Source organism: Microtus oregoni, unplaced genomic scaffold (assembly GCF_018167655.1).
Source record: "Microtus oregoni isolate MIOR12 unplaced genomic scaffold, Mior012 000003F_ref0000135, whole genome shotgun sequence".
NCBI lineage: Eukaryota > Metazoa > Chordata > Mammalia > Rodentia > Cricetidae > Microtus > Microtus oregoni.
This window is the reverse complement of record NW_024543062.1, coordinates 6,400,741-6,422,925: the sequence shown is the minus strand read 5'-3', so window position 1 is coordinate 6,422,925 and position 22,185 is coordinate 6,400,741. Positions and strand designations below refer to the sequence as shown.

The window sequence follows — 22,185 nt, the reverse complement described above, 5'->3', positions numbered from 1 at the left end:
TGCTATGCTTGAGCACGAAATTCTTAGATTTCAGGGGGTCAAGACCCGGGAAGTAACAAAACCGGACGACTCTGTGGGTTGAGCTCCGGGCTGCCCCAAAAAAGGACATACGGGGGTGGGGCTATCCCGGGGGCGTGCTCTAGTGGGTGTGGCCTCAGCTCAGGCTTTGAGTCTTCTTGAGAGCGTGGTCCAAGAAATCCAGGGACCTGTTGCTAAAGCGAGCTTGGCTGCTGTGTCTTCCTACTCAGGACTCCGCTTTTGACAGGCACGAGGCAGGGCCTGGGGTACTGGTGAGCCCCTACCGCTCAGATCTTTCTGTACCTGGTTAGGATCTGCAGGTTCCCAGGGGAGACCCGGATCGGGAGTGAGGGTGAGGTGGACCCCGAACTTTCCCATTCAATGCTGCAGGCCCCGGTGTCTTTGGCGCGGCTTGGAATTAAAGCTGGAAGATAAACTGCCGTTGTAGCCCTTCATCAAATTCTTAGAGAGCGGAAGACCCCTAAAGGGAGAAACACCTAATTAAGTCCCTATAGTGACCCAAGCGGTTCTGGTGCCGAGGTGGCTAGGTCAGGACGTTTTCTGCCTCCCCTAATGGTGAAGTGGACACAAATCCAGAGTTTCCTGACTCCAGGACCCACTCACTCACCAATTCCTTTTGACCCCTTTAGCTCATTTATAGCCCTTCCTCCCCAGAAACTAATATAGGCAAGATTCCAAACAGACGGACAACTTTATGGTCAGATTAAACCACCAACTCACCCCACTAGGGTGCCGCTAGTTTGGGATCTACCTGAGGCAGGGGGTCGGAGCAGGAAGATCAGCTACCCTGTTATTTGGAGGGCTGTATGTTGGGGAGCCTAAAAGCCAGATGCAAGGAGTGAGGAGGAGCAGAAATGTTCATGATGAAGTTTCCAAGGGGGCTAGCGATGTTTCCGCAAGGACACTGAGAGGGTGGAATGGGGGCGGGGGAGACCTGTCCGTATCTCCCCTTCCCCCACCTGTGACCGGAACTAAGGTGGTCAAAGTCTGCCCTGAGGTTTAAAAAAAAAATTGATTGATTTGCTGTTAGCCGGCAGCAGGGAGGTTTGTGGAAGGATTGGCAGGAGAAGGTACAACCTCTTGTCCTCTGGCGTGAACTGGGGGGCGGGGGAGGTCAGGGGGGAGGGCAGGGGTGATGTCTGGAAGGCTGGAGCGAGGCCAGACTGTGCTCCCACCCTATGGGGGGGGGGGTGAGGAACAGCCTAGGCTCAGACTGCCTGCCAGGGCTGATAAGGGGCCCTCTGGGGCTTCCACAAACGGTTTATCATTGTGGGGGGACTACTTGCAGGATTCAGGAGGGGGCACAAGCATGGAGCAACTTTGGGGTCTACTGCAGAGAGCGGTAAGACCATGGGGGGTGGATTTACACCCATTGGGTCTTCATTCACGTTCTCAGGCCCCTCCCTAATGCTTAAGGCTGGCCCCACCCAATCCCCCTTGGATCCCTCCCTGCCCAAGTCAGTGGCACCGTTCTTGCCTAATCCTTCCCCAACTCTTAGGCCCCTCCCCTAATCTCATGCCTACCTCCCCTCTCCACACAGCAACACTGGTCCCCAAGACCCTCTCAGACCATCTATAAACGTGTGGAAGGCCCTGATCTGGGCCATCTGGAGGAGGAAGAGGAAGACAGGGAGGAAGAGGTCGAGTTGCCTGCCCAGTTCTGCCCCATGGAACTCAAGGGCCCTGAGTCCTTAGGCTCCAGTCCCGGGAGATCAACTCCCATCCCCTGGGCTGCAGTGGGTCGAAAGGCTGCCCCCTATCTGATCTTGACGGCCCTGCTGATCTTCACTGGGGGTGAGTCTTCCCTCCCCCGTCCACAGTGAAGGGCCTGGGCTTGGGGGCATTTCTGGGGTCCGGTAGAAGAGGGCACGAGAGAACCCACATCTTACCACCTGCCAGCCTTCCTCCTGGGCTATGTGGCCTTTCGAGGGTCCTGCCAGGCATGCGGGGACTCCGTGTTGGTGGTCAGCGAGGATGTCAACTCTGAGTTTGGCCTCGACTCCGGCCTGGGCACGTTGTACTGGAGTGACCTCCGGACCATGTTTCTTCGGTTCCTTGGAGAGGGGCACCTGGAGGACACCATCAGGTAAGAGTAGCCTGGCTTCCTGCCCAGCCCAGCGTCTAGTCCAATTCAGACTGGAGATCCTGTCAGTTCTCCTGCTGCCCAAGGCCCGTCTGGGTCTTCCCACCCTCCTCTCTGGCTTTTCTGCTCAGCGGTTCTTGGAAGGATGGCAGATACCAGGACCTGAGTATCACAGACCTGAGACTTTAGGATGGTTTATTTAGGAGACAGGCAGCTGAGCGAAAGAGAACAGAGGTGGCATAAGTACTCCCAGAACAGAGGAGGTAGATGCAGAAGGGTTAGGAATTCAAGATCATCCTTACCACGGCTACGTAGTAAATTGGAAGCTAGTCTGGGACACTTGAGACCCATGCTGAAAAGTAAATAAATATTTTATAAAGTTAAATGACATTTTAATTTTAGTTTATGTGATGATCAAGTAATAAAGAATAGGTTTGAAATTTTTTTTAAAAAACTATTTTTTCAACATGTACTGAGACAATTACATGATGTTTTTTCTCTTTGGGTTTCCTTCTCTTTTTTTAGTATTTATTTATTTATTTATTGTGTATACAATATTCTGTCTGTGTGTATGTCTGCAGGTCAGAAGAGGGCACCAGACCTCATTACAGATGGTTGTGAGCCACCATGTGGTTGCCAGGAATTGAACTCAGGACCCTTGGAAGAGCAGGCAATGCCCTTAACCACTGAGCCATCTCTCCAGCCCTGGGTTTCCTTCTTCTATTTTAACATTTGTTCATTTATTTAGTTGGTGTTTTGGCTGCATGTATGAGGGTGCCAGATCCCCTGGAACTGGAGTTACAGATAGTTGTGATCTGCGGTATGGGTGCTGGGAATTGAACCCAGGTCCTCTGGAAGAGCAGCCAGTGCTCTTAACCGCTGAGCCATCTCTCCAGCCCCTCTTTCTTTCTTTTCTTTTTTTTAATATTTATTTATTTATCATGTATACAATATTCTGTCTGTGTGCATGCCTTCGGGCCAGAAGAGGGCACCAGACCCCATTACAAATGGTTGTGAGCCACCATGTGGTTGCTGGGAATTGAACTCAGGACCTTTGGAAGAGCAGACAATGCTCTTAACCTCTGAGCCATCTCTCCAGCCCCTCTTCTTTCTTTAACCGTTATTTATTTATTGTCAGGGCATGGTGTTTGGGTGCTGCTGTGTGTGCGTGACGGTCAGAAGACAACTTGCAGCAGTCAGTTCTCTCCATCTACCATGTAGATCCCAGGGATCGAACCCAGGTCCTCGGGCTTGGCCACAAGCCCCACTAACCTACCGAGCCATCTCACGTTTACAGCTCTTGGGGTTGAACCTAGGGCCTGGTGTGCTCGTCGACAGGGAGTCTGCCACCGAGCTGCATCACTAGCCCTTCTTCCTATTCCTTCTATTTGTTTTGCTTTTAGCTTTGTTTAGATGAGGTCTTGCGATGTAGCCCAGGCTGGCCTCAAACTTGAGGTCCTCTCCCTTCAGCACCCTCCCCCAAATGCTAGAATTACAGGTGTGTACCTGGACTTTCCTCCTCCTCTACACCGATGATCAAAGCGAAGCTAGTCCTGTCTTTAATTAATGTTTAATTAATTTAATGTTTATTCAGCCGTTTGGACCCACACGTTTCCTTCCCAAGCCTGATCATGGTGTAGCTTTTGCCCCACAGTAGGGTGATCATCATAGATGGCTTTGTCTTCCTAGAGGACCCCCAGACTGAGGCTGGGGCTAGAGCTCCGGTGACAGAGTACTCACTCTGATCCCTCAGATGTCAAGAAGTAAGTGTGGTGGTTGACACCTGTGATCCCAGTACCTGGGAGGCGGGAGCAGGAGGATCAGGAGTTCAAGGCCGTCCTTGAACTCCCCCTACTCCCAAAAAAATCTTATGAAAGCTAACGTGGGTAGGGCTACCTACTGCCACATTTCCCTAAGTTCACGCCCTCTACCACGTAGGAAGGGATGAAAAAGACAACACCTCAACAGCTCTGGAGATGTGAGCCAGCGAAAATGTTTCCTCCCAAGACAGACAGACAGACAGACAGACAGACAGACAGACTGGCAAATACACTGAGGATGAAGGGAGGACACCGGAACCTCAAAAGGTGTCGTCAAAATGTGATGTCAAAAGCTCAGAGCTGGCGAGATGGCTCACCTCGTAAAGGTGATTGCTGCCAAGTCCAACAACCAGAGTTCAATCCCTGGGGTCCCAGAAATGGGAGGCGAGAACCAGGTTCTAACTTATCCGAAAGCTAAAACAGAGAAATTCTGTGCCTACCTGGGTTTCAGGTGAGCCTGTGGCTAGCCTTGGCAATTCAGCATAACCTTGTCTAAAATAGAACAGAAAAAAAAATATAAAGGTATTTTGGGGTGACCCCAGTGACTCAGTACTAGAGTAATTTCCTAGAATCCTCCACAAGGGAAGGAGGGGTGGGGGAGTAGAGTTAGAGAGACAGAAGCACCTCCATCCCAACACTGGAGGTCGGAAAACCCAAGAGACCCATGGGAGATGTGACCACCCCATGAATGGCCAGGTCTCTGTCAAGGCCGCACTTTTGTGATAAACAAGGAAGGTAGTTTGTTTCCCCTACAAAGATAAACAGATAGACCTTGGTAACAAACCCTGAGAGGGCAGCACAAGCCCGCCCGAGGTGAGAAGGCAGACTAGGTCGAGTTTAGGTGACAGTTTCTTGTTGGGTAATGACCATGGAAGCAGACAAGGTGAGGTCCTGTCCCGAAGCCCCCATGTTCCTGCCTCCACCTCCCAAATCTTTCAAATGCTTTCTACCTGAGTTTGAGGCTAGCCCGGGACACATTAAATACCATTCCATGCCTGCGTTTTTCCTACTTCTATGGGTACGTGGGAGTCCCTTTCCTGCACCTCCCCCCCCCCCTCCTCCCAGTGCGATCTTTCTCTGCTCAGGCTGACCAGCCTCCGGGAGCGCATGGCCGGCTCAGCCAGGATGGCCACTCTGGTGCAAGATATTCTCGACCAGTTCTCGAGCCACAAGCTGAACCACGTGTGGACTGACACGCACTACGTGGGGCTTCAGTTGCCGGACCCGTGAGTCTGGGAACGCAACAAGGGGACATGTCATGGGGTTGCACAGCCGGGGCGTGCTCACCCTCCCCGTCCTCAGGGCTCACCCTAACACCTTGCACTGGGTGGATGCAGCCGGGAGCGCCCAGGAGCAGCTACCGCTGGAGGATCCGGAAGTCTACTGTCCCTACAGCGCCACCGGCAACGCCACGGTGAGCGCCTCGGGTCCGGCTCCTGGCATGGGGAGCCTATCACGTCCTGGGTGGGTAGCCGAGTTGGGATACGGGCACTGTGCCTCAAAGATCCATCGGTTCCCAGGGCAAGCTGGTGTACGCCCACTACGGGCGGCAGGAGGATCTGCAGGACCTGAGAGCCAAGGGTGTGGAGCTGGCAGGCAGCCTCCTGCTAGTGCGCGTTGGGATTACCAGCTTTGCCCAGAAGGTGAGGGTCCCAAAAAGCGTGAGAAGTGAGGCGAGTGGTCTGGGGAGTAGGCGTGTCTTCATGGGAAGGATCTAGGAGGCTGTCATAGGGAGAAAAGAAAAATCAGGCACATCTTAAGAAAATGTTGTCGGAAGACAGGCAGGATGTAACCTGTAACCCCAGCTATTTAGGAATCTCAGGCAGGAGGATTGTTAATTCAAGACCTGCCTGGGCTACACAGCAAGAACCTATCTCAATCCCCCCCCCCCCCCCCGACAGGCTTTCTTTGCATAACCATGGCTGTCCTGGAACTTTCTCTGTAGCCCAAGAGATCTGCCTTCCTCTGTCTCCTGAGTGCTGGGATTAAAGGTGTGCGCCACCATTACCTGGCTTGCACAGAGGTTTTTTTTTTTTTTTTAATTATTTTAGTAAATGTATTGGTGGTTTTTGCCTGCATATATGTCTGTGCACTGCATATGTGCCTGGTGATTGTGGCGGCCAGACGGGATGTCAGATCCCCTGGAACTGGAGTTACAGACAGCTGTGACTGCCATTTGGGTACTGGGAATCAAACCCAAGTCCTCTGGAAGAGCGTTGAGCGCTCTTAACCGTGTTCCATCTCTCCAGCCCCGGGTACGCAGGTTTTTTAATCCTACAGAGGCACCGAGGGAGGGCTACAATGTGAGTGCCAAGTGACAGTTACACACACTTACACACGGTCCCTTCAGGATGACAGCGGCAGACGAAAGGAGCCAGTTTGCCTTCTCTTGCTTTTCTGTGCTCCCCTCAGGTAGCCACTGCCCAGGACTTTGGGGCCCACGGAGTGCTGTTATACCCGGACCCAGCAGATTTCTCCCAGGACCCTCACAAGCCAGGCCTATCCAGACACCAGGCTGTATTTGGACATGTGAGTCTCAGGGGAAGCCAGACTACCTTCTACAAATGGGGCTTGTCCAGCCCAGCTTCAGAGTTGCTACCCCTTTCTCTTTAGGTGCACCTGGGAACCGGAGACCCTTATACACCTGGCTTCCCTTCCTTCAATCAAACCCAGTTCCCTCCCGTAGAATCATCAGGCCTTCCCAGTATCCCTGCCCAACCCATCAGTGCAGACGTTGCTGACCTCTTGCTCAAGTAAGAGATGAAAAGTGTGTGTGTGTGTGTGTGTGTGTGTGTGTGTCGGGTGGGGTGTTACTGAAGAGTTCCTTGGGTGAATTAGATGACCCTGGGACTGGGGACATAGTTCTGTCAGTAAAGGGCTTGCCACTAAAGTATGAGGACCTGATTTCCGTCACCAGAGCCTGTTTTAAAAACATACAAAACCAGCTAGGCAGTGGTGGTGCATGGGTTTAATCCCAGCACTTGGGAGGCAGAGGCAGGTGGATTCCTGTGAGTCTGAGGCCAGCCTGATCTACAAGAGCGAGTTCCAGCACAGCTAGGACTATTACACAGGGAAACCCTTTCTCAAAAACAAAACAAAACAAAAAAAATCTAAGTGTGTGCATGCAGTCCCTCACTGGAGAGGAAGACCGGTGGGTCCCTGGAGCTCACACTGGCATCCAACTTAGGGAACTTAGTGAGCCTCATGCCATGTGCAGATCCTGACCCCCCCCACACACACACACACAAATGACCTATATAGATGTCTCAATGGGTAAAGGCACTTGCCAGCAAGGCTGAAAACCAACCCCAAGCCCCACATACTCAGAGAGGACGGACACCTGCAGCTGTCCTCTGACCTCCACACAGATGCTGTGGCACACGTGCTGAACACTCACACACACACAAGAAAGTGTGTTATAAACTTACAAATAAAAACAAAAGGGGGGCTGGAAAGATGGCTCAGAGGTTAAGAGCATTGCCTGCTCTTCCAAAGGTCCTGAGTTCAAGTCCCAGCAACCACATGGTGGCTCACAACTATCTGTAATGGGGTCTGGTGCCCTCTTCTGGCCTTCAGGCATACACACAGACAGAATATTGTATACATAATGAATAAATAAATATTTTTTTTTAAAAAAACAAAAATGTAGTTAGCACTTGAGGGCAAGATGTGAGGTTGGCCTCTGCACACATGTGCACACATGTGCACACACATCTCCACACACATACCTGCATACACACCCAAAAGGAAGAGGAGGCCTCACCATCTGGTACACCCACTAGTGCTGAGGACCCTCGCTCAGGGCACAGCCTATGCCACTGCCTGTGGCAGCCCCAGGCTGTACTGTTCTATTGGGTAAGGTACAGAGACAAAGGTCTCGAGCCAGACCCCAGGAATAGGAGAGGAGGAAAGGGGACTCGAGGCTCTCGTGTGGCCTAGGTCGCGGTATCCCTGCAACACTTTGCTGCTCCGCCACTTTCCAGGAAACTCAAAGGCCCTGATGCCCCCCAGGAATGGAAAGGTCACCTTCCAGTCTCCCCTTATCGGCTGGGACCCGGGCCACGCCTGCGTTTGGTGGTCAACAACCACAGGGCTTCGACTCCCATCAGCAACATCTTTGCCTGCATCGAGGGCTTCGCAGAGCCAGGTGGGCTTGTCTGCCCACATCCCCCACAGCTTAGGAGGTTCCACTCCTAACCAACCAGAGAAGACTGGCACAGGAGGCCCTGGAGAAGGCCAGGAGTGATGTCCAGAGAATGGAGGCTGAGCGGGGACTGATGAGGGGTGGCAGTGAGGAGCCCTCCAAATGGGTAGTATTGTTTAATAGTGAGCTCCCCACACTCTGGGCGTGAGCACGCGTGTGTTGGAGGATGTTGTACTAGGTATCCAGTCCTCAAGCAAAGGCCAGATTGGACAGACGACTCTGGTGTTGGGGAATCAAAGGTTGCTGAGCAGACTTTGCGGGGTGGGGCAGGCCTGGGAAACCCTTCACTGTCCAGGTGTCAAGGGAGAAGCAGAGACCTGAGGGACACACAGAGGAGGATGTTGGAGGTGGGAGTTGGGCACAGAAGAGCTGGGGAGAGGAAAGCAGGCAGGGAAGGTGCAGAACCTGACTGGCCAGGGAGAGAAGGGAGCCCAGAATGCTTTAGGGTTAGTCAGGCATCAGAGCCCACATCTGTCATCCCAGGACTCAAAAGTCTGACGCAGGAGGTCAATGAGTTCAAGGTCAGCTTAGGCTGCAGAGCCTAGGCTTTGAGAGAGCCTGTATTAAGCAGAAGAAGGAGCCAGGAGTGGTGGCACACACCTAGAGACCGGAAATCAGATGTTCAAGGCCAGTGTACAATACAAAGAAAAACAAACAAAAAGACAGCCCCAAACTCCAGCAAAATAGAATGTCCCCCTCTAACAGCAGTAACTCAGCTGACAGAGTGGTTGCCTAGCATGGAAGAAACTCTGGGTTTCTTGTTAGCACCACGTACAACCTGGTATGGTGGTGCATGCCTGTAATCCTGGCACTTGGGAAGAAGTGGAGGCAGGAAAATCATGAGTTTGAGGTCAGACTCTGTTACATGAGATCCTGTCTCCGGATGTAAGAGGGGAGGGGGTACCTGTGTGTTTGAATCTCCAAATGCCTATTGATGGATCGATCAGTCCGTCTGGGCAAGGGCCTATTGAGATGGGCATGGGCTTTTGACCCAGCAGGGTTTAGAGAGCTGCGGTGTAGAAATGGGAGGGGCTACGGGCAAGGAAGCTGGGATGGGGGAGTCTGGAGAGGACCGAGTGAGGCTCTGGGAGCACCCAGCCTCCAGATCTGCATGGGGAGACCTTGTCAGTTTAAGACGTGGGCTCCACACATCTTCCTCAGATCACTATGTTGTTATCGGGGCCCAGAGGGATGCATGGGGTCCAGGAGCAGCCAAGTCTGCAGTGGGAACTGCCATCCTGCTGGAGCTGGTGCGGACCTTCTCCTCCATGGTCAGCAACGGTAAGATCAGAGCCCAGACCTGCGTGAGTGGGGCTGTGACATGCCTGAGCTAGGCCTAGGTCAAAGGTAGTTGGCAGCATATCCTGGAGAGAGGTCACTGGGCTCCGAGTCCCACGACTGGAATATCCAGTGTGTGGATCTGGGCAAGTAGCTTCGCCAATATGCTATTTCCTCATCAACGTGTTAGCCTGGGGACTGACGAGATGCCTTAGTGAGTAAGGACACTACTACCAAGTCCATTGGCCTGAGTTTGATTCCCCGGAAGTCACATGGTAGAGAGATCCAGCTTCCCAAAGCGGTCCCCTCACCTCTACATGTATGCCACCGTATGTATGCACACACACACACATACACACAAAAATACTTTTAATTTTTTAAATGAGTTGACCAGACATCCCTGTAACTCTGGCCCTCAGGAGACTAGGGCAGGAAGATTGAGATTTCAAGGTCATTCTCAAAGACATAATGAACTCTAGGCCAGTTGGAGCTATGTGAGTCTGTCTCGTAAAACAAAAAACAAAACAACAGGCTGAAGAGATAGCTCAGTGATTAAGAGCATTGGCTGCTCTTTCAAAGGTCCTGAGTTCAATTCCCAGCACCCACATGGCAGCTCACGACTATAACTCCAGTTCCAGCAGATCTGACACCCTCACACAGACTTATGCAGGCAAAACCCCAATGTAAATAAATATTTTTTAAAATATTTATTTATTTTTATTATGTATACAATAGTCTGCGTGTATGCTTGCAGTCCAGAAGAGGGCACCAGACCTCATTACAGATGGTTGTAAGCCACCATGTGGTTGCTGGGAATTGAACTCAGGACCTTTGAAAGAGCAGCCAATGCTCTTAACCTCTGAGCCATCTCTCCAGCCCCTAAATAAATCTTTGAAAAAAATAATACTCCCTCCAAAAAAAAAAAAAAAGCCAGGCATGGTGGCACATGCCTTTATCCCTAATACTCTACAGGAAGGTCCCTGTGAGTTTGAGGTCAGTCGAGCCTACATAGCAAGACCCTGTTTCAAGACAAAACCATAAAAAATAAAATTGTTTTTAAAAAAGGTATATATAGCGTATCTTAGTGGTAGAGAACTTGCTTAACATGCAAAAGGCCCTTGGTCTAATCCCTGGCACTGCAAAGAAAGAAGGGAGAGAGGGAAGGAAGGAGGGAGGGAGAGAAAGGTGCCAGGCTATTGAGGGGACAACCAAGCACACGGTAGGGGAGGGGACTAATTAGAACAAAGCACAATGACCCTCAAGTGTGAGGATGCCAAAGGAAACTCCATTTGCCTGTTGACCTCAGGCACTGACTAGGCCAGATGCACGGTCCACTCCTGTTATTCCATCATCTTTTACCGTTTGAGGCTAGCCTGGGCTACGTGTGACCCTGTCTTAAAACAACAAATAAGGGCAGCCAGATGGCAACAGTAGGCACTCGTTGCCGAGCCTGAGGCTGAGCGGGAGTCCCAGAATCCACATGGTGGTAGCAGAGACCAGATTCCTGCAAGTGCCCACAGACCTCCGCTTTCCCTCTCTGTGGTGGGTGTGTATCCCACACACACACAAATAAATTTTCAAAAATTTGAAAACTAAATAAAGACTGTGTTAAGTGTCAATGGCCTGAGTGTCGATTAAGCAAGAAATGGCATCTTTAGACGTCACCCCAAGGTATTATTATCAAGTCAGGGGGGATCCAACGTAAGAAGGGCTAGGATGCTGGGTTGGTGAAGAGAGGCCCTCTAGGGACAGGGATGGAGAAGGATGAAAGAGAGTGCTGACCCCTGTTTCTTTCCTCTGCATCTAGGGTTCAAACCTCGAAGAAGCCTCTTGTTCATCAGTTGGGATGGAGGAGACTTTGGCAGCGTGGGATCCATGGAGTGGTTGGAGGTGACTTGGGGCTCTGGGCAAGAAACCAGGTAATGCGGAGGGGTGGAGGGAGGAACCTTCCTTCTCCACGTTTCTTCCCCCAATCCACAGGGCTACCTCAGCGTGCTACACCTCAAAGCCGTAGTGTACGTGAGCCTGGACAACTCAGTGCTGGGTGAGCTGGGCAATGTTACCTCCTGGCCGCCCCGCGGGTCCACCTATGCCATTGACTCTCTCTGAGCCTGTCTTTCCTCCCCCTCCCTTCCTTCAGGAGATGGCAAATTTCACGCCAAGACCAGCCCCCTTCTGATCAGCCTCATTGAGAACATCCTGAAGCAGGCAAGACAGGATCGGGACTGGGGATGGCAGATAAGATGGTGGGACCGGAAGAGGACACAGCCTGACTTGTGCCCCTCATCCTCCTGCCACAGGTGGATTCCCCTAACCACAGCGGACAGACGCTCTTCGAGCAAGTGCAGCTCACCAATCCCAACTGGGATGCCGAAGTGTAAGTTGAAGGAAAGACTGGGGGTGGAGGCTGAGGGGAAACTGAGTCCTCAGAGGCCTCCAACCTGCCTGCCCCCAGGATTCGGCCCCTGCCCATGGACAGCAGTGCTTATTCCTTCACGGCTTTTGCGGGGGTCCCGGCTGTGGAGTTCTCCTTCATGGAGGTGAGATTCCGGAGCCATTGCCCCAGGACACCAGGCCCCCAGCCTTTCAGCACCACGTTCCTGCGCCCAGCCCTTCCATGTCCCGGCAGGATGATCGGGAGTACCCGTTCCTGCACACGAAGGAGGACACCTATGAGAATCTGCACAAGATGCTGCGAGGTCGCCTGCCCGCCGTGGCCCAGGCGGTGGCTCAGCTCGCGGGCCAGCTCCTTATCCGACTGAGCCACGATCACCTGCTGCCGCTCGACTTTGGCCGCTATGGGGATGTGGTCCTCAGGCACATTGGCAACCTCAACGAGTTCTCTGGGGATCTCAAGGTCCAAGATGCCAATCCTGCTCCCAGCCTTTAGGGGACGCTTCATTTCTAGGGGTGGCTGGCGTCTCCTCTCTCCAGCCCTGAGATCTAGGTCCTGTCTTGCAGTCTGACCCTTTTTATTTCTACCTCCAGTCACCTAATTCCCGAGGACACAGCCAGTCCGACCCAAGTCCCTGGGATCCGCCCTCTCTAAAGTCAAAGGCCTGATCTCCTCCCTGCATCTCTTCCCCCTTCCTGCCAGCTCTTTGAGCCCACCCTAGGCATCGGTGCTGGCACCAATCTGTCGGTCTCAGACTGTGCTTCACCCACAGGCCCGCGGACTGACCCTGCAGTGGGTGTACTCCGCGAGGGGGGACTACATCCGGGCGGCGGAGAAGCTGCGGAAGGAGATTTACAGCTCGGAGCAGAGCGACGAGCGTCTGATGCGCATGTACAACGTGCGCATCATGAGGGTGAGGCCCTGCTCCCGCCCGCCCGCTTCTGGTCTGAGGTCCCTTTCCCCAGGACCTGGCGTTCTAAAGCGCTCTGTCCCTTAAGCTTTCCCTGTCCTGGGGCGTACTATACCACCGGATATACAGGGTCCCTAAACCAGCCAGGCTAGAAGAGCCGACCCGTCACTTTCGCAGACTCTGCCAGGGGATGAAATGGATAGGGAAGGCCTTCCTCTTTGCTATCTACTGCAAAGCCTAAAGTATTTACTCCGTGGCTTTTTGCAGAAACTAAGTGTGCTGACCTCTGCTTTAGACTTTGTGGTTTAAAGAGCAGGCAAAACCCGGGTTGACGCGGTTGATGCAAAAGAAAGAGGACCTTTCAGGGTGGAGGATGAGGCGGGGAAATGGACTTCGCCTTTCTTGGGAGCTGTGCATGGATCCTTTAACTCCATTTTGCCACCTCACCTTCTTGTGAGGTGAACCAGAGACCCTGTGGAGCACTGAACAGGGACCAATGTGGGGAGCTTTTGCATAGCTGAGGGAATTTGGGGTTTTGTGTGTTTGTGTGTAGTGGGGATCAAATTAGGGTACTGTGCATGTTAAATAAATGCCTTACCACTGAGCCACACCCCAGCCCCTCACTGGGGGATTCTAGGCAGGGGCTCCACCACTGAGCCACGCCCCCAGCCCCTCACTGAGGAATTCTAGGCAGGGGCTCCACCACTGAGCCACGCCCCCAGCCCCTCACTGAGGAATTCTAGGCAGGGGCTCCACCACTGAGCCACACCACCAGCCCCTCACTAGGAGATTCTAGGCAGGGGCTTTATCACCAAGCTGTGCCTCCAACCGGCTTTTCATTTTACATTTTGAAAGTCTTGCTAAATTGCCCAGAGTAGTCTTGAGCTCATTTTGTAGCCGACCTTTGTAGCCACATGCCTCAGTCCTCCAAGGAACCGGGATTACAGGCAAGGCTCAGGAGTTGGATTTTGTGTGTCTAGGCATCATGAAAATTTCTTGCAAGGAGGTCAGGTGGCAAACATAGTGTGTTTAAAGGATTCTGGCGGGAGCACTAATGGCCTGCGGAGGAAATGGACTTCATGAAGGCTGCGTCCTGGATACCAGCCACAGGTGCTGACAAATGCCTGTAGGGGGCGCCTGGACTGACAGGAGTCATTTAGCAGGAAAAATGTATGGGCAGGGTGTGGAAAACAGATGAGTTCAATAATGATAATAGCAGCTGACATTTGTAGGGCGCTACCAGAGGCCAGCGACGTTCTTTCATTTGTTCAATAGCAGGACTTCCTTGACTCCGTGAGGTTGGCAGGAGTGTAGGCCAATGCTAAGACTCAGAGAAGCTAAGTAACTTACCCAAGATCACACAGGAAGTAAGTGGTGGAGCCAAAGTTAGAGACAAGGGACTCTGAGGCCATAGCCTATGCTCAATACTATGAAAGAAAAAGAGGGGTGGAAAAAAGGAGAGAAGGGAAAAGAAAGAGAAAGAGGAAAAAGTAAAACGGGCTAGGGCTGTAGCTCAGTTGATGGGAGTGCTTTCTGGTATGTGTGAAGCCCTGGGCTCCGTCCCTAGTACCAAACAACTAGGCGTGGAGGTGCCTGTACTCCCATCTCTTAGAAGGTTGAGACAGCTAACCTGGGCTACATGATGAGACCCTGTCCACCCCTCCCCCAGCCTCTGAATCTCATGTTTAAGAAGTTGATGCTGGCCGGGCAGTGGTGGCGCATGCCTTTAATCCCAGCACTCGGGAGGCAGAGGCAGGCGGATCTCTGTGAGTTCGAGGCCAGCCTGGTCTACAAGAGCTAGTACCAGGACAGGCTCCAAAGCTACAGAGAAACCCTGTCTCGAAAAAACTAAAAAAAAAAGAAGAAGAAGAAGTTGATGCTGGCATATGTGTAGTTATGTCCAGATAGCCCTTAATTATGTAGAGTAGGCGCCTATGAGTGATTTGGCAAAGTGACCTGGAAGCTGTGCCCACTGAAGTTCTGGCCAAAGCCATGAGCACACATGGACTCTTGAATAGACATTTTAAATGGTATAAATGCTGCTCGCCTATAAATCCACAATCTCAGGGCTCCTGAGGCTGAGTCAAGAAAATGGTGGCGCACACCTTTAATCCCAGCACGGGGGTGGGGTGGGCAGAGGCAGATGTGAGTTCTCTGTGAGTTCAAGGCCAGCCTGGTCTACAGAGTAAGTTCTAGGACAGCCAGGACTGCCTCACAGAGAAACCCTGTCTCGAGAAACAAAAGAAAAAAGAAAGAAAGAAAGTGAGAGAGAGAGAGGAAGGAAGGGGGGGGGAGAGAGAGAGAGAGAGAGAGAGAGAGAGAAGGAAATGGCAAGGTGCGCTTGAAGCCAGTCTGGTCTATATAGTGAATTACAGGTTAGCCAGGGCTACATAGTGTGTCTTTGTTTTCAAGGAAAGCAAACAGGGCTAGGGCTCGGGCTCGGTTGGTAAAGTGTTTGCCATATAAGCATGTGGTCTTGAATTCAAAGCACCAGTACATATGTAAAACTCAGACTCCGTGGTGGGTGCCTGGACCTCAAACTGGGAAGGCGGAGGAGAAGCCCGGGGCTTGCTGGCCAGATAGTCTTGCCAGATTGGCAAGTTCCAGGTTCAGTGAGAGACCCTGTCTCAAAAAGTACTGTGGAGCGTGACTGAGGAAGACTTGCTAGCTATTGGCCTTGGCCTCAACACACATACATGCACACACGAGAGATGTTGAGTGTGCAAGATCCGTCCTCCGCGAAGCAGGTACCAGAGGGCCTCAGGGTGGGTTAGGACCGGTTGGACGGAGGAGTGATTGAAGCCTTCAGCCACGGACACCCTGGCATCTAGACCTGCCCTCACTTTTTCATGCAGGTGGAGTTCTACTGCCTGTCCCAGTATGTGTCGCCGGCTGACTCCCCATTCCGCCACATCTTCCTGGGCCAAGGCGACCACACTTTGGGTGCCCTGCTCGACCACCTGCGGATGCTGCGCTCCGATGGCTTCAAGGCCAACTCTTCCAGACTGGCACCAGGAGGTCTGGGGTTCCAAGAGAGCCGTTTCCGGCGCCAGCTGGCGCTGCTCACGTGGACACTGCAGGGGGCAGCCAACGCGCTCAGTGGCGATGTCTGGAACATAGACAATAACTTTTGAGGCGCGAAGCCCTACCTGGGTCCGACATGATTCTCCTGTCTCCCTATTTGAGTGGTGCAGGCGAAAGGAGGTGCCCCATGCATCTCTTCTGGCTGCCTATTCTCATTAACACCGTTGGCTCTGCAATGTAGGAGAGCCTTGTTTTCTCAGTGCGACCGTCATACTGTCTCTTATCCAGAAAGTGGCTTTCTTCCCATTACTGGTCCTTCTGCCTCAGTAGCAAAGTCCTCCATATCTAAAGACTACCTAGGCTGGGATCTGTCTGGATCTCTTAGTGGGTGGTCTCTGGTGGGAGGCCCGAGGGAATTAGATGTCAACAAACAAATCTGTAACATCTGTTGTCTGTAAGCGGTCTTGCTTCCTCTTCATACCATCCCCACTCCTCACACCAGCCTTGAGACCTAGGTTAGGATGGACAGAAGGCACCTGACAGCGTGTCTGAAGATGCTATCTCCATGGGGAAAATAGCTGTTTTGTCGCCTAAGGAAACAGCCTAAAGATAATGGAAGGGAGATGGGATCAGTAGTAAGGGGTGCATGCTCAGCCTGATGACCTGAGTTCAGCCCCCAGGACACACGTGGTGGAGGAGAGAGCCAGTTCCCACAGGTTTTCCAGATGCCTTTGTGGTTAAAAGCACTGGATGCTCTTGCAGAGGACACTGGTTCTGTGTCTAGCACCTGCATGGAGTCCTACAACCATCTATAACTCCAGTTCCAGGGGATCAGATGCCCTCTTCTGTCTTCCACAGCCATATCTGCAGGCCAACTACCCATACACAGCTTAAAAACAAAACAGACAAACAAAACAAGCGAAGTTCGGAGGCGCAGGCTGTAGATCCCAGCACTGGGCTGGGGGAGTGGGGCTGGGAGAAAAGCAGGTGGATCTCTGTGAGTTGGGGCCAGACTGGGGCTGGGAGAGAAGCAGGTAGATCTCTGTGAGTTGGGGCCAGACTGGTCTACACAGTGAATTCCAGGGCAGCCAGGGCTACGCCGTGAGACCCTGAGTAAAAAAGCCTTGGTGCAGAGTGAAAGCGTAAGTGAAAAAACAGAAGCGGGGGGGGGGGGGGGGGGGGGGGGGGGGGCAGTGGTGGCGCACACCCTTAGTCCCAGCACTCAGGGGGCAGAGGCAGGAGGATAGCTGGTCCACAGAGCCAGTTCCAGGGCAGCCATGGATACACAAAGAAATTTTGGCTGGAAAAATGAAACAAGCCAAACAGATAAAGCATGACCAGAGCCAGACATGGTGGCTCACAGGGGTAATCCCAGCACTTGGGAGACCCGAGGCAGGGGGACTGAGAGTTCAAGGTCAGAAGGGGAAATCCATCTCAGTGGGTAAAGTGCCTGCCTTGGGGACCTGGGTCCAGTCACGTAAAGCTGAGTGTGTTGGCACAAACTGTCAGTGCCAGTGCTGGGGAGGTGTATTTGGGGCCCACTGGACAACTAGCCTAGCTTAATCCGGGAACCTCAGCCCCCAGTGAGGAACCCTGCCTTTTATTTAAAGAAAAGAAAACCCAGAGATTTGTGGAAAGCCTTTTGAAATTTTGCGTGTACATGTGTGATTATTTGCACATGGGACTGCGGTGCTCTTGGCGTCCAGAAGAGGATGATGGATCCTCTGGAGCCAAAGTTGCAGGGGGCTGTGAGCCACCTGATTGTGTGTGCTGGGTCCCTGAAAGAATGAGCCACCAAGAGCTCTTAAACCACTGAGCAGCTCCAGCTCTGTCGGGAGCACTGGCTCCCAAGCCTGAAGGTCTGGCCACACAGTGGGAGGAGTCAGCTCCTCCCCGTGCGTGCTCGTGGGTAAGCAAGTGTATATACACAAGAAATAAACAAATGTAAAAAAGTATCTTAATGGAAAGTAAGGTGGACATTTGCTGAGGAACAATACCCAAGGTTGACCTCTGGCCTCCACATGCATGTACACACGCATGCCTTTACACAGTCTGGGCCCTTGTAAGACTGTACTGGTCACATATCTCTTAGGGTGACCCTGTCCAGGACATTTCCTCTGGGATCCCCTAGGGCCAACCTTTTTTTTTTTTTTTTGGCAGGGCCAACCTTTGTCCGATGAGGATGGAGACTTTAAATGTGAATTCTAGATAAGTAGAAAAATGATGGTCACTCTCTTCCCACTGAAAAATTTTATTAGGTTCTTCTTTACTTCATGTGTGCATGTCTATGCCACAGCCCCTGTGTGGAGGTCAGAGAACCTTTAGGAGGCAGCTCTCTCTTCCATCCTGTGGGGCTCTGGGGGCAGAGGTCAAGTCACTAAGGCTTGGCAGCAGGTATCTTGACCAGCTGGACCAACTCCTTGGCCTAGTTCTTTCTCTTCAATCAGGACTTAAGAGCTGCAGCCCGGCTTTTACTTGCTGGCAGTGGCGTAAATGACGTTGGTATCTCCTTGTTCTTTTCTTGCCCCCAATATAGTTTGGGAGGTCTCACACAGCTCCTTGGGCACTGGGAATGGACAATCTCTTTATCTAAAGCTTTGGATGTCCCAGGTTCCGATTTTCAGGATGAAACCACCGTTTCTCTGCCTATCCCTTCTCCCACCAAGAGGTTCTCAGGTGCTAGGGCATGAACTGGGGTCAGAAACCTCAACTCTTATCTTCCTGACAGCACATTATCCAGTGGGTGTCACAGCCCTTCTCCCCTTGCCCAGTTGCTTGTGTTGACAAAAGAATAGTACTCACAAAGATGTCCGCATTAGAGTCCCCCAAACATGTCAATAAATGTCATCAAATTGGCAGAATGGACTTTGCAGTAGCAGTTCAAGGCCTCTTCCCTCTCCTCCTCTTCCACCTCCTTCTCCCCCCTCCTCCTCCACCTCCTTCATCCTCTTCCCCCTCCTTCATCCTCCTCCCCCTTCTTTTTGTTTTACAGGCAGTTTTCCTGTAGTTCAGACTGCATGGAATTCTCCATGAACTTTCGAGTTTCCTGCCTCTTACTTCTCAAATACTGGGATTAAAAGCACGTACAGCCATGCCTGGTTGAGATATAAGATCTGAACTGTGTCCTCCCCTTCCCAAAGCCATATACTGAAGCTTTGCCTCATGGCACTTCAGAATGTGATGATGTAGATACAGGGTTTTGTTTTGTTCTGGAACAGGGCTCTACATAGTCCTGGCTGTCCTAAAATTCACCCTGTAGACCAGGCTGGTGTCAAACTCAAGGATCCACCTATCTCTTATCTCCCAACTGTGGGGACTAAAGAAAGATTTGCACCACCATCACTGGACTTCTTTTGAAGACCAGGGCTCACTGTGTAGCCCAAGCTGGCCTTGAACTCAAGATCCTGAAGGATCAGCCTCCTGAGTGCTAGGGCCACAGAGTATATTATATAGGTCTAGGGCCTTTACAGTTAAAATGAAGAACTAGCCAACCGTGGTAGCATCTGCCAGGCAGAATGAACTTTTTATGCTATTTATACATTTTTATAAGATTTATTTATTTATTTATGGTTTTTCGAGCCTGTCCTGGAACTAGCTCTTGTAGACCAGGCTGGCCTTGAACTCACAAAGATCCGCCTGCCTCTGCCTCCCGAGTGCTGGGATTAAAGGAGTGCACCACCACCACCCAGCTTGATTTTATTTATATGAATGCACGTATGTTCATCCAGTACATGCCTGCTGCCCAGGGATGCCAGGAGAAGACGACAGATCCCGGGAACTAGAGTTAAGGATGGTTATGAGCCACCGTGTGATTTCTGGGAACCAGACCTTGGTCTTCCACAAGAGCACCAAGAGCTCTTAACCACTAAGCCATCTCTCTGGCCCCAAAAGGAAAAAAAAAAGAAAACAAAGCTCCATTTCCAGGTGTGGTGGTGCACACCTCTAACCCCAGCACTTGAGAGGCAGAGGCAGACAGATCTCTGTGTTGGAGGTATACAGAGCAAGTTCCAGGACAGCTGGAGCTGCAGAGTGAGACCCAGTCTCAGAAGAAGGACCAGGAGGAAGAAGGAAGAAGAAAAAGGAGGAAAAAGTTCCAGACCAACCAGGACTACTACATTAGCAATACCCTATTTTCAGGTATCTCGGTGTTTAAGGGCACCTGTTCTTCCACCACCCACATCAGGGGGTTTTCAACCGCCTGTAACTCCATCTGGTGGGGTGTGATGGTTTGAATGGGCCATCTCCCATCAGTCTCAGGTGTTTGAATACTTGCTCCCTAGTTGGCAGGTGCCTCACTGGAAGAGGTGGGCTGGGCTGGGCTTTGAGGTTTCAAAAGATTAACATTCCCCGTGTGCTCTCTGCTTCGTGCTTGTGGTTCAAGATGTGAGCTCTCAGTTGCTGCTCCAGCCGCCTACTGCCTGCCATCGTCGTTCTGCCACAGTGAACTTTAACCCTCTTTTAACCTTTGGGGCATGCGCCCCAAACAGAGCTTTGTTTCTTTTTTTTTTAAATATTTATTTATTTATGTATGTATGTATACAATATTCTGTCTGTGTGTATGTTTGCAGGCCAGAAGACGGCACCAGACCCCATTATAGATGGTTGTGAGCCACCATGTGGTTGCTGGGAATTGAACTCAGGACCTTTGGAAGAGCAGGCAATGCTCTTAACCTCTGAGCCATCTCTCCAGCCCCCCAGAGCTTTGTTTCTAAGTTGCCTTGGTCACAGTGTTCTGCTGCGGCAAGAAAAAAGACGGGAGGGGGGATCTGAGGCCTTCTTCTGACCTCCACAGTCACCACCCCCACAGCACGTACAAACAAATAATAAAATAAATATAAATATTAAAAATTAGTTATAAATAGCCAGGTGTGGTGGTGCACACCTTCAACCCCAGCACTCGGGAGGCAGAGGCAGTTGAATCTCTGGCTTGAGGCCAACCTGGTCTACAGAGTGAGTTCCAGGGCAGCCAGAGCTACACAGAAAAACCCTGTCTTGGAAAATAAAACAAAACAATAACAAAACCAACAATAGAATAGAACAGCAAACAGAAGGCTTCCTGGACTCATTGTTAACAGGGCCTTCCCACGGCAGACATGGCAAGCATCATCAAGGTGCAGAGACTCTTGCCTACTTCTTGGGGGCATCTCTCAAGCTGGCACAGTGTACCTGGTGAGCAACAATGTGTTTGCTGGGACTTGAACTCAGGACCTCTGGAAAAACAGTCAGTGCTCTTAACCTCTGAGCCATCTCTCCAGTCCGCTTGGTAACTTTTTTAGTGGATTTTTGAAGCCTATGTTGTTGTCATTGTTTTTAACATTTATTTATTTTGCGGAGGAAGAATTGGCATAAGCATGCTATGGTCTTCAAGTGAAGGTCCGAGGACATTTTGGGGGACTCCAACCTCTACTTCTACCAGGTGAGTTCCATAAGATTTATGACACAGGTCATCAGGCTTATCAGCACCTTGCTCACTGAGCCAGCACTGACATCCCCAGACCATATTTTGTTTGCTTATTATGTTTTGTTTTGTGAAAGAATCTCATGTGGCCCAGGCTAGCCGCTATTTGTTCCATCTCTGAGGGCAACCTTGAATCCTTAATCCTACTTCTGCCTCCTGAGTGCTGGGGTTAGAAGCAAGCAATACCACACACCCCATTTGTACGGTGCTAGGGATGAAACACAAATTCTGAGTTCAAGTCCCAGCAACCACATGGTGGCTCACATCTATGAGATCTGGTCCCTCTTCTGGCCTGCAGGTGTACATGAAGGCAGAACACTGTATACGTAATAAATTTTTTTAAATATTTATTTATTTATTTATTTATTATGTGTACAGCATTCCTTCCATGTGTGCCCGCAAGGCAGAAGGGGGTGCCAGGTCTCATTATAGATGGCTATGAGCCACCATGTGGTTGCTGGGAATTGAACTCAGGACCTCTGGAAGAGCAGTCAGTGCTCTTAACCTCTGAGCCATCTCTCCAGCCCCCCATAATAAAATTTTTAAAAAAATTACCAAGCAAAGAAAAATCTACTCTATGGTACCAAGCTTGCTTCTACTCTGACCTCCCAAAAGAGTGAGAGAGGCCCCACTTCTCCTTTTTAGGAGATCATGTCCGCACATAGAAACCACGTCCTAAGGCCAGTACCCCAAAAGCTATTGGTGAAATGAATTGCCACAACAGGGGTAGGACAGGAGAGTTCAAGTGGAAAGTTCAAGACCAGCCTGGTCAAAAAACCAAAGTTTAAAAAAAAATATTAAAAACAATCTTAAGGGCTGGAGAGATGGCTCAGAGGTTAAGAGCATTGACTGCTCTTCCTGAGGTCCTGAGTTCAATTCCCAGCAACCACATGGTGGCTCACAACCATCTGTAATGAGGTCTGGTGCCCTCTTCTGGCCTGCAGGCATGGAGGCTGAACACTGTGTACATAATA

The 22,185-nt window shown here is 51.3% G+C and overlaps 1 protein-coding gene across 2 annotated transcripts; it reads left to right on the top strand.

Annotated features, from left to right (window-relative positions):
- The first annotated feature begins 207 nt into the window (after positions 1-207).
- Tfr2 (transferrin receptor 2) lies at positions 208-16,195 on the top strand. 2 transcript variants are annotated; one of them, XM_041648453.1, is made up of 19 exons: positions 208-290; positions 1,328-1,381; positions 1,581-1,833; positions 1,939-2,125; positions 5,028-5,168; positions 5,245-5,356; positions 5,463-5,585; positions 6,355-6,471; positions 6,556-6,695; positions 7,926-8,089; positions 9,308-9,427; positions 11,232-11,314; positions 11,405-11,468; positions 11,565-11,632; positions 11,725-11,801; positions 11,880-11,964; positions 12,054-12,281; positions 12,592-12,732; positions 15,585-16,195. In XM_041648453.1, the coding sequence occupies exons 2-19, from the start codon at positions 1,349-1,351 to the stop codon at positions 15,861-15,863; spliced, it is 2,415 nt and encodes an 804-aa protein (XP_041504387.1). In that variant the 5' UTR covers positions 208-290; positions 1,328-1,348; the 3' UTR covers positions 15,864-16,195. The 2 variants fall into 2 exon arrangements, with proteins under 2 accessions (XP_041504387.1, XP_041504388.1); XM_041648454.1 differs by lacking the exons at positions 208-290; positions 1,328-1,381; positions 1,581-1,833; positions 1,939-2,125 and adding an exon at positions 4,250-4,268.
- The last annotated feature ends 5,990 nt before the right edge of the window (positions 16,196-22,185 follow it).

Coding starts and splice junctions, on each gene's coding strand:
- Tfr2 (XM_041648453.1), top strand. CDS start 1,349: ATGGAGCAACTTTGGGGTCTACTGCAGAGAGCG. Junction 11,315..11,404: donor GATCCATGGAGTGGTTGGAG/GTGACTTGGGGC, acceptor CCCAATCCACAG/GGCTACCTCAGCGTGCTACA. Junction 12,733..15,584: donor ACAACGTGCGCATCATGAGG/GTGAGGCCCTGC, acceptor TTTTTCATGCAG/GTGGAGTTCTACTGCCTGTC.